General features: G+C 40.3%; 1 protein-coding gene and 1 long non-coding RNA gene across 7 annotated transcripts in view; one reads left to right on the forward strand and one right to left on the reverse strand.

The window, feature by feature from the left end:
- The window catches only part of tiprl (TIP41, TOR signaling pathway regulator-like (S. cerevisiae)), a 98,373-nt gene that overhangs the window by 73,400 nt on the left and 8,828 nt on the right, over positions 1-16,145 (forward strand). For 2 of the 6 annotated variants that reach the window (XM_036129363.1, XM_036129365.1), the window contains one exon: positions 1,084-1,619. The exons of 3 other annotated variants lie outside the window; for them this stretch is intronic. In XM_036129363.1, coding sequence (XP_035985256.1) covers positions 1,084-1,203 — 120 coding nt within the window. In that variant the 3' untranslated portion in view covers positions 1,204-1,619. Of the gene's footprint in view, positions 1-1,083; positions 1,620-8,447; positions 8,481-16,145 lie in introns of those variants that run through there. One more of the 6 variants, XM_036129361.1, reaches the window with a different exon arrangement.
- Positions 2,777-8,425, reverse strand: LOC118558810. The gene is made up of 2 exons (XR_004928488.1): positions 7,508-8,425; positions 2,777-3,387 (listed from the first exon to the last, which is right to left on the reverse strand). It is a non-coding gene; the product is annotated as an uncharacterized LOC118558810 (long non-coding RNA).

Below are 16,145 nucleotides of genomic sequence, written 5' to 3' on the forward strand. Positions count from 1 at the left end.
CACTCTTTAACACTCAGTTTCAAAGCAGACAATTCGGACAGGCTTTGTTTTATTATTAGTGTGTGATCCAGATATTTAACCCAGTGGATTAATCCTTGAAAATATCCAAAACAATCTTTCATGTACAGACATAGAAAGATTATTTTATTTTTTTATTTTATTTTATTTATATTCAATTTATAATGATGTATGATACCATTTCTCACAGATTTATTTTAAACTGGGGGAGGGGGATGGGGGATAAAGCGACGCCCACGAGGACTGCGGCTTCAGCCCAGGAGGACTGCGGCTTTAAACCCTTCAGCCTCACAAACTGTAGTCTGTCAGGTAGTCTCTAATCCAGCCGATTGTTAAGGCATCCACCTGAGTCTTCTGGAGTTTCTGACAAAGCAAATCAGGCTGAATTGTGTTAAATGTACTGGAGAAATCAAATAACATAATTCTCACAGTGCTGTCTGCCGTGTCTAAATGACAGTGGGTTTGTTAAAGCAAGTGTATGATAAGCAAACTGCAGAGGGTTCTGATAGGTACTTGTTTGCTTACTCAGGTGGGCTAACAGGAGTGTCTATAAGACCATAATGATGTGGGATGTCAGGGCAACAGGTCTATCGTCATTGAGGATTGATGGGTGAGATTTCTTTGGTGCTGTTACAAGGCAGGAGGTCATCCATAACATTGGAACCTTCTCCTTGGTTAGACTAAGGTTGAAGAGGTGCTGTAGAATCCTAAAGAGCTGTTTTGCACAGGCCTTTCACTGGGCTCCTGAAAGCAACCCATTCAGTCTATTTTGTTTGTGGAGATTTAACACATTTACTTACTGAGCAGAGTAAAGACGATTGTGCTTGTAGTTATGAGGTATTTTTTTCTTCTAGCCACAAGGAAATTCTTGTCACTTTATTTATTTTTTTAATCTACTTTGAAATTATGTAAAGAAAGCTGCATGTAGTGGTTTGGTCTAAAGTTATGGTTTGGCTGCAAATGATTTTAAAATTGTGTAATGTGAATCATAACAGCTTTTTTTAAATAATGTTTTAAGGGTTTGTATTATATTGTGTATTTACTTGATATCCTTCTCTTGTACAGAACATTCCTGCAGCATTCTACACAAATCCCAATGAGATAGCTCAGCATCTAACCCTGAAGGTGACGGAGTGTGAAAAACTGGAACTTCCTGTGATGCAACTTGAATCCTCTGTTAATTAATTCATATAGTAACCTTTACACTGTAACCCTTGTCATGGTGTAAATCTGTTGTAGTCACTAATCTGTTGTAGTCATGTTAAATCTTTAACAAGTAATATAAAAACTATTGGTCACTTACAAATAGTTGTGCAGCAACAGATGAAACATTAGACTGCTTTGAGAGATTCTACTTAACTCAGTAGAGGAACTTTAATATGACAGGATGTCATTTGTCTTTGTAATAAAATGTGTTTATACATAAATTTTGTTAAAAGCAACACAAATGAGCACTGTATGTTCTAGAATCATCGTATTTACAATTTGTGGAACCATGTCCGCTGAGTATTAAGGTGATCTAAGGAAGGTGACTTTTTTTATTTGCAAGTCAACTACAAGGTAAACAGTAAATAAATAAATAAAAAGTAAATACATAACCAGTGCATGTGTGTCTGTTTTTGTTTGTGTGCTGGAATCTTGATTTCATTTGGGAAACGTTGTTTTGATTCAGCTGTACAACACAGTAAAAAACAGTGAAATGGGAAAAACTGCTTTAGAGGAAAATGAACAGAGATAATTCCATTTATCACAAGAAATACATTAAATCTACAATATAAAAAATTCTATGTGGTAAAATACATTTTAAATTGAATGATTAACTAACACATGGGGAAAAAAATTCGCTTCCACTTCACGCCTATTGCAATAAATCAATTAATCGCACAACAAATTTTAAGAACATGATTCATTACAAAAGCACAATAAGTAGTGTGCATGACCCATGTATGGAGGCCTTAGTCCTTGATGTGGCTGACGCAGGTTCAACTCCAACCTGTGCCACATGTCTCTCCCCCTCTCTCAAACCTCCTTCCCTGTCAGCCTACTGTACAAAAAAATGTGTCACTAGTGCTGTAAAAACCTCACAAAAAAAGCACAGTAATTTGTGTTTGCATGCTGGGTTATTGCCTCTTGAGTTTCCGTCTCCTTTCTCTGAGCGGGATAGCAAAAAGGTTTCAGTATGTATGTCTGCTCACCCCTCCCTTCTTGTTTCCTCAGTGAGTGGTTAAATCTTGCCAGAGTTTCCTACAAAAATGGTAATCCTGCTGGTAGTGGTCTGGTGGCTAGTGGGAGGTGCGTGAAGAAGCGCAAGGAGCTGTTATCAACGGGGGGTAAATATCACCCCTTGACCCTGGTGATCCTCCCTGAGTTTGTTGATTAGAGAAAGCAAAGGCAAACAGAGTCAGTGAATGCAAATCAACCAAACATTTAATACTTGGAATACAAAGATATCTTTGGAGACCAACACTTACAGCAATACTGCAGAAAGCCCTGCTAGTGCCATCTGATCACTTTACCCTCAAACCTCTGCTTTTATGCCTATGCCAGTTCTGGGCTCTAAGGAGTGGGAAGCAAGAATAATAACCCCAGAGACCGCTTCTTTATATGGAAAAGGCCGGGAATTTAGTGAATGCAGAACACACACATAAAATACAACACATGAACTTAAAAATACCCTGCAGATTCTTAATAATGAGGTAAATATAAATGGGAGAAAAGAGGGAAGAAGAGAAAAAAAGTATATCACTTCCTTTTTTTCTTTTTTCTCTTTAATTCACCTAGTTTATTTTAATAAGATTAATCTAATTTAATTAGACCAATCTCGGTTCTCCTAGGTTATTTTAGGCGGACTAATTTGAGTTAATTAGACCAGTCTCTTTTTTTCCTAGGTTGCACCTATTTTAAGATTCCTGTTTTTCTTCCTGAGTTAACTCGTTATCCTTTCTTTTACAGGTTCGGAAATACTTTCAAACACAAATCAAAACGGACCACAATTGTTCAAATCATATTCAGAGACACAAACATATGAAAATCAAAGTATGGCACTTTAAATCCAAGTTGAAGTCCCAATGTAAGTTCAGATGTTCAGTTCAACAAAAAGTCTCAGTTTGATTTAGTCCAAAAAAAAATAATAATTCAATCAATTCTCAGTTCTGTTGAATTCCATTCGAACTGGTTCCTGATATTCCTACCGCTTGCTGCAGTGAATTACCACACGCAGGAGAGTCTCTCCTTGATGCCATGGAGAAGATGAATTGAAGGTCTAGGTCTGGCTCGCCATCTGGAATCCCGTCTGTGAATGTGCACACTGCACACTGCAGACCAATCTTCGTTCCGACCGAGCTTCCAACCAAACAAAAAAAACCCGACCTGCGTAACAGGCCACAACACAATAAAACTCTTTTTAAATCCTCAAATTGTACAAATAAATTCTTCTTTCATAAACCCAATATATTAATCGGATAAAAGTTTATGGCGGAGCGTTTATTTGTTGATAGCTAAGTTTTTAACGTTAGCTCCCCGCCAAAAGAAAAAGTACAACTCGGTGAAAATGCAGAAAAATAAATACAAAACCAATGTAACCTAGTTCTCATAAAATCCCCGTCCATTCCCAACCAGATAAATTATGTTTTTTCAACTATAATGTTAACTTTTTCTGTTAATTAATCGCCACTCTTTTCCTCCAATTCCTCCTCTGCTCTCTCTCTCAGGTCTGTGCACTGCAGTGTCACCCAGATGCACCCAGATGGTTTCTTAAATGGGCAGGGACGTTATTTTCTGTCTACAGACTTTTAATCAACTATTTATTCCTACCTATGTCAGATTTTAACATGGGTTACACAAAGCATAATTTTAAAAGGAGAACCATACTCCCTTCCTCAACCGTTCTCAAACACAACACATAATTGTAATTCACAAGTTCAGCTACAAAGACTACATACCTTACCTCTGTTGCCATCACATATATAATGCAATGACATTACTGTATGATTAAAACATACAATTCCACAATTCCCCCTTTTGATCTCTTTAAAGAGATCAACCTTACACCTGTTCTTCTTCGGTCCCCTCAGCAAGTGACTGTAATACCATTTGATTAAGTGGTGGACCTTGGTCCCCACTACCAGTTTCCATAGCAGTAGTGATTAACCTAGCCATGAGTGCCCTGATACATGGAACACAACAACATCCACAAGTAACAATTATAGCAACAACTGTGGCAATTGAGATCATGAAAGAAATTATTAAACCTTTCCATTTTCCAAACACAGTTGTGAACCACTCCTCCAGACCACCATCTGTCCCTGAATGTTCATGCATAGTTTTACTGAGAGTTTTGAGAACTTCCAAGGCTTTAGTGACTGACCCATCCGAGGCCGTGTTATTGGGAATGAATGTGCAACACATCTCCAAACATGGCATACACCCCACCTTTCTCAGCTAAAGCATATCCAAGGCCAATCTGTTTTGCACAGTCATTACTGAAGTGGCCGCTAATTGCTCACTGAGACCTTCCACTGCATCCCTGGTTAGGTTTGCTAGCCTAAGACCATTATAATGAAGGTAATTAATCCTGTCTACATTTTTGTTTGGAGTGACAGGAAACAGTGCAAAAATTATGGGCATGTTTTCAAAACCAGCTGCTACCAGGTTGGCTAACTTGTATTAATTAGGGACCCCTCTGGGTAAACCTATAGCATCTATGTAAGTAGGGGAGTTAACAGAAAGATCAGAAGTGGAATGCTTTTTCAACCCATGGCATCTTCTTCTTGCCATCAGCGTACCTGCTAGGTTACTGCTACTCAAAGGTTTCAGTGTTTGTCCAATCTTGACCAAAAGAGCTGCTAATCTGGTCATAGTATACTGTCCAACAGATTTACCTAACATACAGCCTTTTACCACTGAAGTAGTAATACAAACTTGCTGTGGCCCATCTGCCAATACTGTCAGGTTTAATAGTATTGTTACACCAATCTAATGGAACTTCACCTACGTTATATTTTGGATTGGTGCTAGAGAAGTTAAAGCATGTGTAGTTTCCTGCCCCTCTATGTGGAGTAAAAGGTTCAGTCTTGGTTTTATTATTAATAGGAGGAAAAATACTTGCCAGGGTTGTACAATTAGTGGGGAAAGCCTCCCTGGTTAACTGAAGCATACTGTTGTAACCTCACTCATCCTAAGGATATAGAGGAGTTGGTTCTGTGTATAGATGTGGTCTAGCAGAGGCACAGGCGACACAATTTGCCATTTGTTGTTCTCTGGCTGTCTGGGTGATCAAATCTAACCATAAGTTGCTGTCAGTAAAACCTGTAGCTGCCTGTATAACATCCAGTGGTTGTAATAGAGTAATCGCACTGAGTGACAAAGGGTGAGGCGTCAGGTGGAGGAGTTGAGGGTAAGGGGCTGGATTGATTTTGTGACGATGTGTGGACGGCTTCTGGGATGGCCTCGAAAAAGCCTCAAAATTACTATTTTCAACGCTGTACTGTGTCATCATGCTTTCACCTACAAACACCGTTTAACTTCCAGTTTGTAGATATATCTGTGACCTACTCATAAGTGAAAACGGGATGTGGATATCTTTTATTGTCTCTTCAGTTACTCCTCAAAGCCCATGTCCAAAAATCAGCGAAATCATCATTTATAATGAAAGTCAATGACGGAATTCTCCAACCGCCAGAGTGGCCCACTCTAGGTTTTTTAAAGATTTCAAAACTCCGAACAACTTGAGCTTACTCGCTCAATTTTCACTTTACGTAGACAAATTATACATCAAAACGTAGGCATTTTTGTCAGGATTCGGGAAATGTAACCCTCATTGGTATGGCATTTATTGATTTTTCGCAAATCACCTCAGACCGACACAAACCCGAAACCTCCCCCATTCATTTCCTATGGAGCAGTTTTGAAAAATGACGTCTGAAAATCCAAAACATCACATGTTTTCACATCGTCGCTACTCCTAAACCGTTTTATGTACAGGCATGAGACTATCACACATGAATGTCCCAACCCTTCTGGCACTCACAAAAAAGGAATTTTGTGGATAACTGTTACGGTTTTTCTGCAGGAACAATTTGTTTGGGAGTAGCGAATGTGGAAAATCCTAAAACGCTTTGGAGCTGCATTTTCCCCACATCATCCACTTTTTTACATCGTCGCTGTGCCTACACCGATTCTTGTACAAACATAAAATTGAGCACCATAGTCCTCAAAAGCCTGCTGATACTCACGGTGAAAGAATTATTTTGATATCTCTTATACTTTTTCAGCTACAGCGATTTGTTCGGGACCGTTTTTAGAGGATTTCTGAAATTCCATAAAAATCTCCTTTATATCATACTTTTTTACACCTTTATTAAACTTTTTCCAGCAAAAAACGATAGCTTGTCTTCTTCCACTATCCGTTACGAACTAAACGCAGAAAAAATTACGTCTCTACCATTTACGGATCAGGAGATATGGAGCGTTGTTCGAGGCAAAGTTCTTCATTATAATCCAATAGGCAGACTCTGACACAAAGTGTCTGCACTTCTGTAGACTGGCCCGCTGCAGGTGTGTCAGTGAGTTTCCGTGACGACGGAACTCTGCGAGCCAGAGGGAGAGGCTCCATTGAGATAGAATGGCAACTTTCGACGCTCACCGCAGTTGCTGTGATTAATGTAGAAATCTGAAATTCGCACAGTCACTTCCTCTTAACATTTTAAAATTTTCAAGTGACTTTCAGCCATGTGTCACTTTTCTGACCCATTTTGTATTTCACATGCTTTCCTATTGGGCCTTTGCTTCCAACAGGACCTGGCATGATGCCCAGACACGACCCAATTGGCCAATACAGCACCAACCACCTGTGGGAAATGGCGCTACTGACCATTTTGGTCAAATGTTGAGTTCTGGGCCCAGATGTGGTGAGGCGGAGTTGCTAAAGGAGGCCAATCTGACCCATGAACTTTGGTCACGTTTGGTGACATTAAGTATTGGCACCCCTTTTTGAGGCACTTCCCAGTACAGGATTTGAACCAAACTGACAGAGTACAATCACCCGGTGATACTGAACACAATCATGTTAGCGGCTAACTGTTAGCATGTTACTAACCGGCAGTAGCTCTTGGAAGCTTGTACTAACTTCTGCTTCACAGAGACTGTACTTCATTTAGAGAGAAAGCTCCACAAGAAATTTGGGCTACGTCGCATAAAGCATCTCCAAGCTATGAGGTGTCAAACATCCAATGCTTTTCAATGGGGGACCAAACCCTTTATCATCCAAGAAATACATGTCCATATATGGCTGCAGTATAGCTCAGATGGAAAGTGCAGGCTTTGCATGCAAGAGGTCATGAGTTCGAATACCGGTGTGGGAGACTAAGAGTTTTGTATTATAATCCCCACAGTGTGTATATTAAAACATGTGTGCTAATCCCATGAAGTATTTTTTTGTACCATCCTGATACAAATCAGGAGGCTGAGCAGTTGCTACCATGACTTTTACCTCCTCTTTTTTATTGTCTTTTTATCATCTGCTTTTTGTCTGGTCTCTGACAGTGGCAGCTTCAATGGCTGGTTCTGCAGCTCCTCACGTTCCTCTTTCTCCTTTTGCTTTGCATCTTGAGCTCTGGTGAGGTGATGAATAAAATGTTTTCCCCATTTAGGATGTTCACAACCTATTTGAGGATTTTTCATTCTGTCTCTTACTATGTGTGGTACGCCATTTAAGATAATTGATCATGATTTATAATAATAAATTAAGAGATGAGTCATTACCTGTGTGACTGCCAGTGTGCCTGATCCATACTTCTACCGCCTTGTCCAAGAACTCCTCGGGATGCTGTTCTGTATCCCACTGAAATTTAGGAACTGGTGCTGGATTGGACATGGGAAACTTTTCTCTTATTGCCTGTCCAAGGGCAGTAATCACAGAGGTTAGCCTGGTTTTATCAGAATATGTAAACTTTTTGGCTGCTGTTTCAGTTTCAGCTGCTGTGGTTCTAGTGACACATTTTCCCAATATGGCCCTAAAGTCTCCCAGAACTAATGTCAGCCCCTTAGTCAACACATACAATTCTCCTGGCCACAGATTACCTCCTCCTGGCATAGGTGGAAGCTTATCTACTACCGCTTGAACATCTCCAAACTGAAAAGGGTTAAATGTATCTGCCTGGGGTAGGCGCAACAAAGGAAGCTACCTAGTTCAGTTTCCTGAACTGAGATGGCAAGATGGCTGTGGTGCATGCACACAGCTTGGCAGGTGCTGTGTGCAGGTCACTAAAGTTTTCCAAACAATTACTACATGACTGGTCTGCTGTATTTTATGTAACAACAGTATTCTTGATGTTCAACTAAATTAAATTTTATTTATATAGCGCCGATTCATGAAACATGTCATCACTTTACAAAGTCAAATTCAGTCAGATTATACAGATTGGGTCAGATTATACATATTGGTCAAAAAATTTCCTATATAAGGGAACCCAGTTGATTGCATCAAAGTCCTGAAAAGCAGCATTCACTCCTCCTGAAGAAGTGTAGATCCAAAGGGAGAGTTGTCTGCATTGTCCATGTCTTTGCAGCAATCCCTCATACTGAGCAAGCATGAAGCAACAGTGGAAAGAAAAACTCCCCATTAACAAGAAGGCAAAACCTCCAGCAGAACCAGGCTCAGTATGAACGGTCATCTGCCTCGACCGACTGGGGGTTAGAGAAGACAGAGCAGAGACACAATAAGAGAGACAAAAAAGCACAGAAACACACATTGATCCAGCAATCTGTTCTACACTAGATGGCAATAGCGGGTGATCTGTCTTCCCTGGATGATGTCCCAGCTAACAAAACGCCAGACCAGGTGTAATGTTGAAGCCGTCATGCTTCCCCGGGTTCGTTAATTTGTTGTGCAGGACTTTAAAATAATAACTCAGCCATGGACGCAGAATTCCATTTCACCTTTGCAAAGGGGAGAGATGATTACCTGACTCCGCCAGATAGATTTGCTCCGCATATCCATCTGGAAACCTTCCGTTGAAGTAATTTTGGGAAGGGGCGAAAATACTGGTTAGCTGATTGGCCTATGTTGGTGATAGACGGGCCAAATGAACCAATCAGATTCGTCGTCGCTCGTAACAGAGCGACGACGAAAACACAACCACAAGCCAAGCTACTCTTGCTGCTGCAGGTAAAGGCTCGTTAGCTCAGCAAAGAAATACTCTGTAATTCCGATAAAACTTGCTCGATAGCCACGCTAACGCTAGTTTCATCGGCTGAAGCCGCCATGCTGTTAAGACTGAACTGACGCGCTTCCCGTTGCGTCACACCTCAACCCGCCTCAAAGCCAACGCTGATTGGACGTTCGTTTGGTGAACGGCTCCAAATTTTCTTCAACGGAGAGTATCCAGACTGATCTGCGAGTGAAACCTTGAAAGCTCGCGAGATCAGGATGGTCTCACGAGGCTAGAGAGATGATACACCTGCCGACTGCGGGCAACAACTCTCTCTCCCCCGTTTAGGCTTGTTTTTATTAAAGTTAGAACATAGATTATACAAGGTCACACAATGAATGACGTACACATCTTATCGCTATTTTACTTCCTAATAACTATCTTCTCTTGTTGTTTTCTCCTGCTGCATGTGAACCGGAGTTTCTGTTCTTTCCCACTGCCTAGGAACGGGCCTTGAAACTGTCTCCTGATACTTTTGCTCGTACACAGAATCTATTCACATTCTCTTCTTCAGATCAACAGATGCGGCCTTAAAGCCAATAAATTGCATATTAAAAGCATGTTAAACCTTCATAAATGTTTACTAAAAAAACAGATCAAAGTTAATACGTTCCACAATTTCCCCTTTTGAACTCTTTTAAGAGTTCACCCATAAACTATTGCAATACAAAACCCCGCATTTGCTAGTTATGACTCATTCGGTAAATACTTGATTATACTGTAATGACAATAAGTAGTAAACACTCTTTTCTCAAAAAACAGTAATACTTCAAGTTAAATCTTATACATGCATCAGCTCAAACCCAGTCTTTGTTGGGAGTTATTGGAAAAATGTCCGCTATCAAGGGTATGTTTGTTAGGAGCCTATGGTCACCATGATAATAGTACAATCCTTATGTAGCCATTTGAATAATTTCTTAAACTGCTCTATGCTTTAATCACGTAGATTTACATTATGGTACAAAATGAATTTCTTTTAGCGGTGTCCCCTATTTCTTCTCATGCATGTTGTATTTTGCGATGCTTATTGTATCTTAAACGTGCCTTTTTGAATCTTATTCAAACCACTTGTGGGGTTAATAAACTCCAAAACATATTCAATTCAATTCAATTCAATTCAATTTTATTTATATAGCGCCAAATCATGAAACATGTCATCTCGAGGCACTTTACAAAATCAAGTTCAATCATATCATACAGATTGGGTCAGATTATACAGATTGGTGAAAAATGTCCTATATAAGGAAACCAGTTGATTGCATCAAAGTCCCGACAAGCAGCATTCACTCCTGGGGAACCGCAGAGCCACAGGGAGAGTCGTCTGCATTGTACATGGCTTTGCTGCAATCCCTCATACTGAGCAAGCATGAAGCGACAGTGGGAAGAAAAACTCCCCATTAACGGGAAGGAAAACCTCCGGCAGAACCGGGCTCAGTATGAACGGTCATCTGCCTCGACCGACTGGGGTTACAGAAGACAGAACAGAGACACAACAAGAGAGACAAAAAAGCACAGAAGCACTCATTGATCTAGTAATCTGTTCTACATTAGATGGTAGTAGCGGGTGAGCCGTCTTCTCTGGATGATGTCACAGTTAACAGAACGCCAGACCAGGTGTACCTACTATGAAGAAAAAGAGAGAGAGCAAAAAGTTAAAAGCTGAAATGACGACAGTCATTTCAATGTAATACAATGCAAAACTGGAGAACAGTTGACTGAAGAACAGTAGAAATCAGTAGAGCGAGAAAATTAGACCCTGATGTCCTCCAGTAGCCTATGCCTATCACAGCACAACTATAGAGATAGCTCAGGGTAACATGAGCCACTCTAACTATAAGCTTTGTCAAAAAGGAAAGTTTTAAGATTAGTCTTAAAAATAGATAGGGTGTCTGCCTCACGGACCAAAACTGGGAGTTGGTTCCACAGGAGAGGAGCCTGATAGCTGAAGGATCTGCCTCCCATTCTACTTTTAGAGACTCTAGGAACCACCAGCAGACCTGCAGTCTGAGAGCGAAGTGCTCTGTTAGGAATATATGGGGTAATCAGAGCTCTGATATATGATGGAGCTTGATTATTAAGGGCTTTATACGTTAGAAGGAGAATTTTAAATTCTATTCTTGATTTAACAGGAAGCCAATGAAGGGAAGCTAAAATTGGAGAAATATGATCCCTCTTGTTGATTTTCATCAGAACTCTTGATGCAGTATTTTGGATCAGCTGAAGACTTTGAACTGCATTTTGTGGACCTAGGGCTGAATGCATGGACTAGTTTTTCAGCATCACCGCTGGACAAAATATTTCTAATTTTAGCGATATTCCGGAGGTGAAAAAAGGAAACTCTGGAAACCTGCTTAATATGGGATTTAAATGACATGTCTTGGTCAAATATAACACCAAGATTTTTTACTTTATTACCAGAGGCCAAGTTAGTGCCATCCAGATTAAGTGATTGCTTAATCATGTCTAAAGTGCCATTGATAGAAGGGAATATCTCCTTAAATAACTTGGTTGGGATTGGGTCTAACATACAGGTAGAAGGTTTAGATGAAGCTAGAATTTTAGATAGCTCAGAAAGCTCTACTGCTTCTAAACAGTTCAGACACTGTGCAGGTTCTAAAGATTCCTCCAACGCTGCCTCACTTACTAAGGACGAGGTAATCATGTTTGGGATGATGCCAATTATCTTATTTTTAATGGAATCAGTTTTATTTATGAAGAATCCCATAAAATCATTACTGCTAAGAGCTAAGGGAATGGATGGATCAACGGAGCTGTGACGCTGTGTAAATTTGGCAACTGTACTGATAAGAAATCTAGGATTATTTTTGTTCTCAATTAATGATGAAAGATATGTTGCTCTAACTCTGCGAAGGGTCTTGTTATACAACAGTAGACTGTCCCTCCAGATTAGGTAGGATTCCTCTTGGTGTGTAGAGCGCCATTTTCTCTCCAATTTCCTAACATTGTGCTTCAAGGAACGCAGCTCTGAATTAAACCAGGGAGCCAGCTTCCTGTGAATAATCACCTTCTTTTTCAAGGGAGCTACATTGTCTAATGCAGAACGCAATGACAAAGTCACACCGTTAACAAATACATCTATTTGTGAATGGGAAGAAACAACATTGCTGCTATCTGCAGGGTATTTCTGCAATACTGACGATATTAAAAGGGGGACAGACTCTTTAAAGTGTGATGCAGCATTGTCCGATAAAGATCTACTATAATGGAACCCTCTTTTGGGGGTGGAGTTAGATTAAACTCAAGTTAGTTTAAAGGTTATAACAAACTTTATCTCCATAAGGGTTTTATACATTGATGGGATAATGTTTGTGCTTTCCAGTCTGCTCATTACAATTAAATGGAACTCAAAGCTTTTTTAAATTAGCGCCGAATGTCTGCTAGTGCAATGCAATTAGCTTCCTAATAACATACCATGCAACTATGGTTCATTTTAAACATAATGCTTGTTGTCGTTTCGCTCCGCCATCGTTCGATAGCGCTACGAGTGTTGTTACTGCACTAATATGGTATATTAATGTCAATTTGATGGTGTTTTGTACAGTAATGTATAAAGTACTGAAATCTCGGAGTCAAGTAAAAGTATAAGTACCTCTCCAAAATATGACTTTGGTAAAAGTCCAAGACACTGACTGAAATGTTACTTGAGTAAAAGTCTTAACGTATCTGAAATGTCTTGTACTTAAGTATGAAAATTACTGTAAAAATAGATGTACTCAAGTAATGTAATAAAAAGTATAAGTAAAAAGTAAAACAAAGACAATGCAGTTTGAATTAAATTTGTTAGATTTTGGTAAACTTTGAAAGTCACATTCACTCAAAATAATATAAATAACCAAGTGCAGGAGAAATTTAGACCAAGTTTAGACAGAAAATACAACCTTTTTGTAAACTTTCAGTTTTCCTTCTTCAAGAAAGGTCAGTGCTATGCACTTTAAAATTGTACACACCCAAGTGCAGGCAAAGGGGGTGTATACTAAGAACATGGTTAAGTGATAAAGTGATCGTTAACCTACAGGAAGTGGTAAACTTGCTAGTAGATACACCTGCGGTTGCAGGTATCATTTAGTTAAGAAAATGGACTCTCGGCTCTACTTTTAGATGCTCTACCTATACCACAAGGTTAATTTAACCTGCTTTACTACTGAACCAGCTTCTTATCCTGTTGGTGGTGATCGGGGCAATTCTGGTGCTCAGCCCCCAGTGTTGACTGTGATTCCTAGCATGAACATCAGGCTTTCCATTTTAAGTCCAGATGTAAGATTCTTAGAGTTGACACACTTTTGAGCTAAAGCTCATCTAACAAGCTACAATATAGGCCCTTCCAAAAGCAGTGACAAACAGATTGAAATGTTTTCACTTGATAAAACCTTGTGCATTTGTAAAACCTGCATGATGGCAATAGTTAGACTAGATATATTGATAAAAGTGAGGGTTAGGGCACTGATGCACAAGGGTATTACGACATTTAACAGGAATTGTCTCTCTTGCTTACAAGAGAGACAAATCTAGCAGTTTGTGCATATATATATATATATATATATATATATATATATATATATATATATATATATATATATATATATATATATATATATATACCATTAGATATGCAGTCTCATGTAAGACATTAGCCTGCCATATATTATGGCGGTCTCATGACCAGTCCATGTCTTCTGTCAAGCAAATTGCTAATAAATTAATAAATCTCTACAGATATCCTTTATGCATTTGCATACTGAACTTTTTTTTTAAACTCAGATTAAGAGAAACAGTTCAGATTTAACTTTTCAGACAGGCATTCTTAATCCACAACTGCATCTACTGAGCTCATGTTTAGAGACAATTCATTAGAACAGCTGAAGCGCTGTGGACACAGATGTCACGTTTGGTGACATTAAGTATTGGCACCCCTATTTGAGGCACTTCCCAGTACAGGATTTGGACCAAACTGACAGAGTACAATCACCCGGTGATACTGAACACAACCTTGTTAGCGGCTAACGGTTAGCATGTTGCTAACCGGAAGTAGCTCTAGGAAGGTCTCACCAACTTCTGCTTCACATAGTTTGTTCTTCCTTTAGAGAGAAAGCTCCACAAGAAATTTGGGCTACGTCGCATAAAGCATCTCCTAGCTATGAGGTGTCAAACATCCAATGCTTTTCAATGGGGGACCAAACCCCTTATGGTCCCAATAATGCATGCCCATATATGGTGCTACAGTATAGCCCAGAGGGAGAGTGCAGGCTTAGCATGCAAGAGGTCGTGGGATCGATTCCCGGTGTGGGAGACTTAGAGTTTTGTATTATAATCCCCACAGTGTGTATATTAAAACATGTGTGCTGATCCCATGAAGTATTTTATTGTACCACCCGCCATTTTGAGTTACCATGGCAACGTTATAAATGATGTTTTTTCTCCCTATTTGAAGCTCATCCCAGTACAGGATTTGGACCAAACTAATGTAAGGATATCCTTGGATCAGTGGTGGAGACAGCCTGACTGGGAGCCACAGGGCACACTTAGATAGCACTAACACAAAGATTGGCACATATCTGTCAGATAGCACCCTGGTGGTGACACATTTTCCCTACTGATGACACAGTCAGGAAGCGTACAGCCCTTGCAGGGGCATGTACCTAGATCTCTATATAATGTATATGTGATGAGCAGTCGGCGCGTCTTGCCGATCAAGAGCCCATCAGCGCTGATGACTTTGTAACCATTTCTCTGACCTTGTGGGAATTAAATAATAGAAATATACTTTACTGTTTCGAGAGTCTTACGTCTCCAGTATAGTTAAGTGGCGGTCGTCTGAAGGGTAAAACGGACCGGGACCACTGGGGTGTTTCACCGCCACTAGGGTGCGGTAGCTCTAACAAACTGGTGTTTCCACCCGGACCCAAAGGACGACGTACCAACTTCCGTTTTTTCGGTCAGGACGCCATTCCGGAAGAAAAACACAACGTGCGGCCGCACAAAAAAGGTAAGGAGATTTCATTCATCTCCTAGTGTCTTTTTCTTCCTGGAGGGCCGACTTTTTGTATTCCTAAAGGCAGAGAAAGGGTTGAGGATAATTGTTTGCAAACGTGTCGATAAGAACTTGGGATTTGCGTGCGGTCACAGAGGTGAAAGTCCGGGAAGTCTTGGCCAGGCTTCCGAAAATACTGTGCACCTTGAGAATTTAGGGTTTAAAAGGTCCCCTTGTTAGGCACAGAGGAAAATACGTGTTCCTCTGTGTGTAGCATAAAAGCGGCCATTCTGACAGACACGCCTGTACGCGTGGCTTCTAAATCATCGTGTAGCCTAGAAAATGTGGGTTTAGATGCCCCCTTATTTTCCGCGAGGACGAACCTAAAAGTCGTTTTTGCGGTAATATAAAAGCAGCCTTTTTCGAAAAACGAGCGCGTACGACCTGGCTAATACACAATAGTATGAATGCGGTGGTTTGACGTTTTGTTAAAACCCCGATTACAGACGAATATAGAAAGAGAAAAAGCCAGTGGACGCACACACAACCAGCAGGACCGGAGGTACGTACTGAGTTAACTAAAGATTGGCCAGAGAGTGTGAGTGTGTATGTGTGTGTGTGTGTGTGAGACACGTTACTATCTTTGAGCCGTGGAAGTGAAGAGTAAGGGTGCACCTGTTCAGGTGACAAATGACCTGCTCATCCTGAGTACACTGGCTCATTGAAATTGCCGTGTAAAAACACTATAATAAGGCACATAGGAACATAATAAGTTTTGGTGTCTGAGGGATAAAAAATAAGCTCTCATTGGACCGGGGACAGGACGCTGTCCCAGCAGGTTGGCCAAAACGTGTGAGTGCTGGAATGGCTGAGGATTCAGTAGCAAATGAGCTCCAGGGGTGTTCTTTGAGAACACTGCTGGAGACAGG

The sequence above is a fragment of the Fundulus heteroclitus genome, unplaced genomic scaffold (genome assembly GCF_011125445.2).
Source record: "Fundulus heteroclitus isolate FHET01 unplaced genomic scaffold, MU-UCD_Fhet_4.1 scaffold_161, whole genome shotgun sequence".
Lineage (NCBI taxonomy): Eukaryota > Metazoa > Chordata > Actinopteri > Cyprinodontiformes > Fundulidae > Fundulus > Fundulus heteroclitus.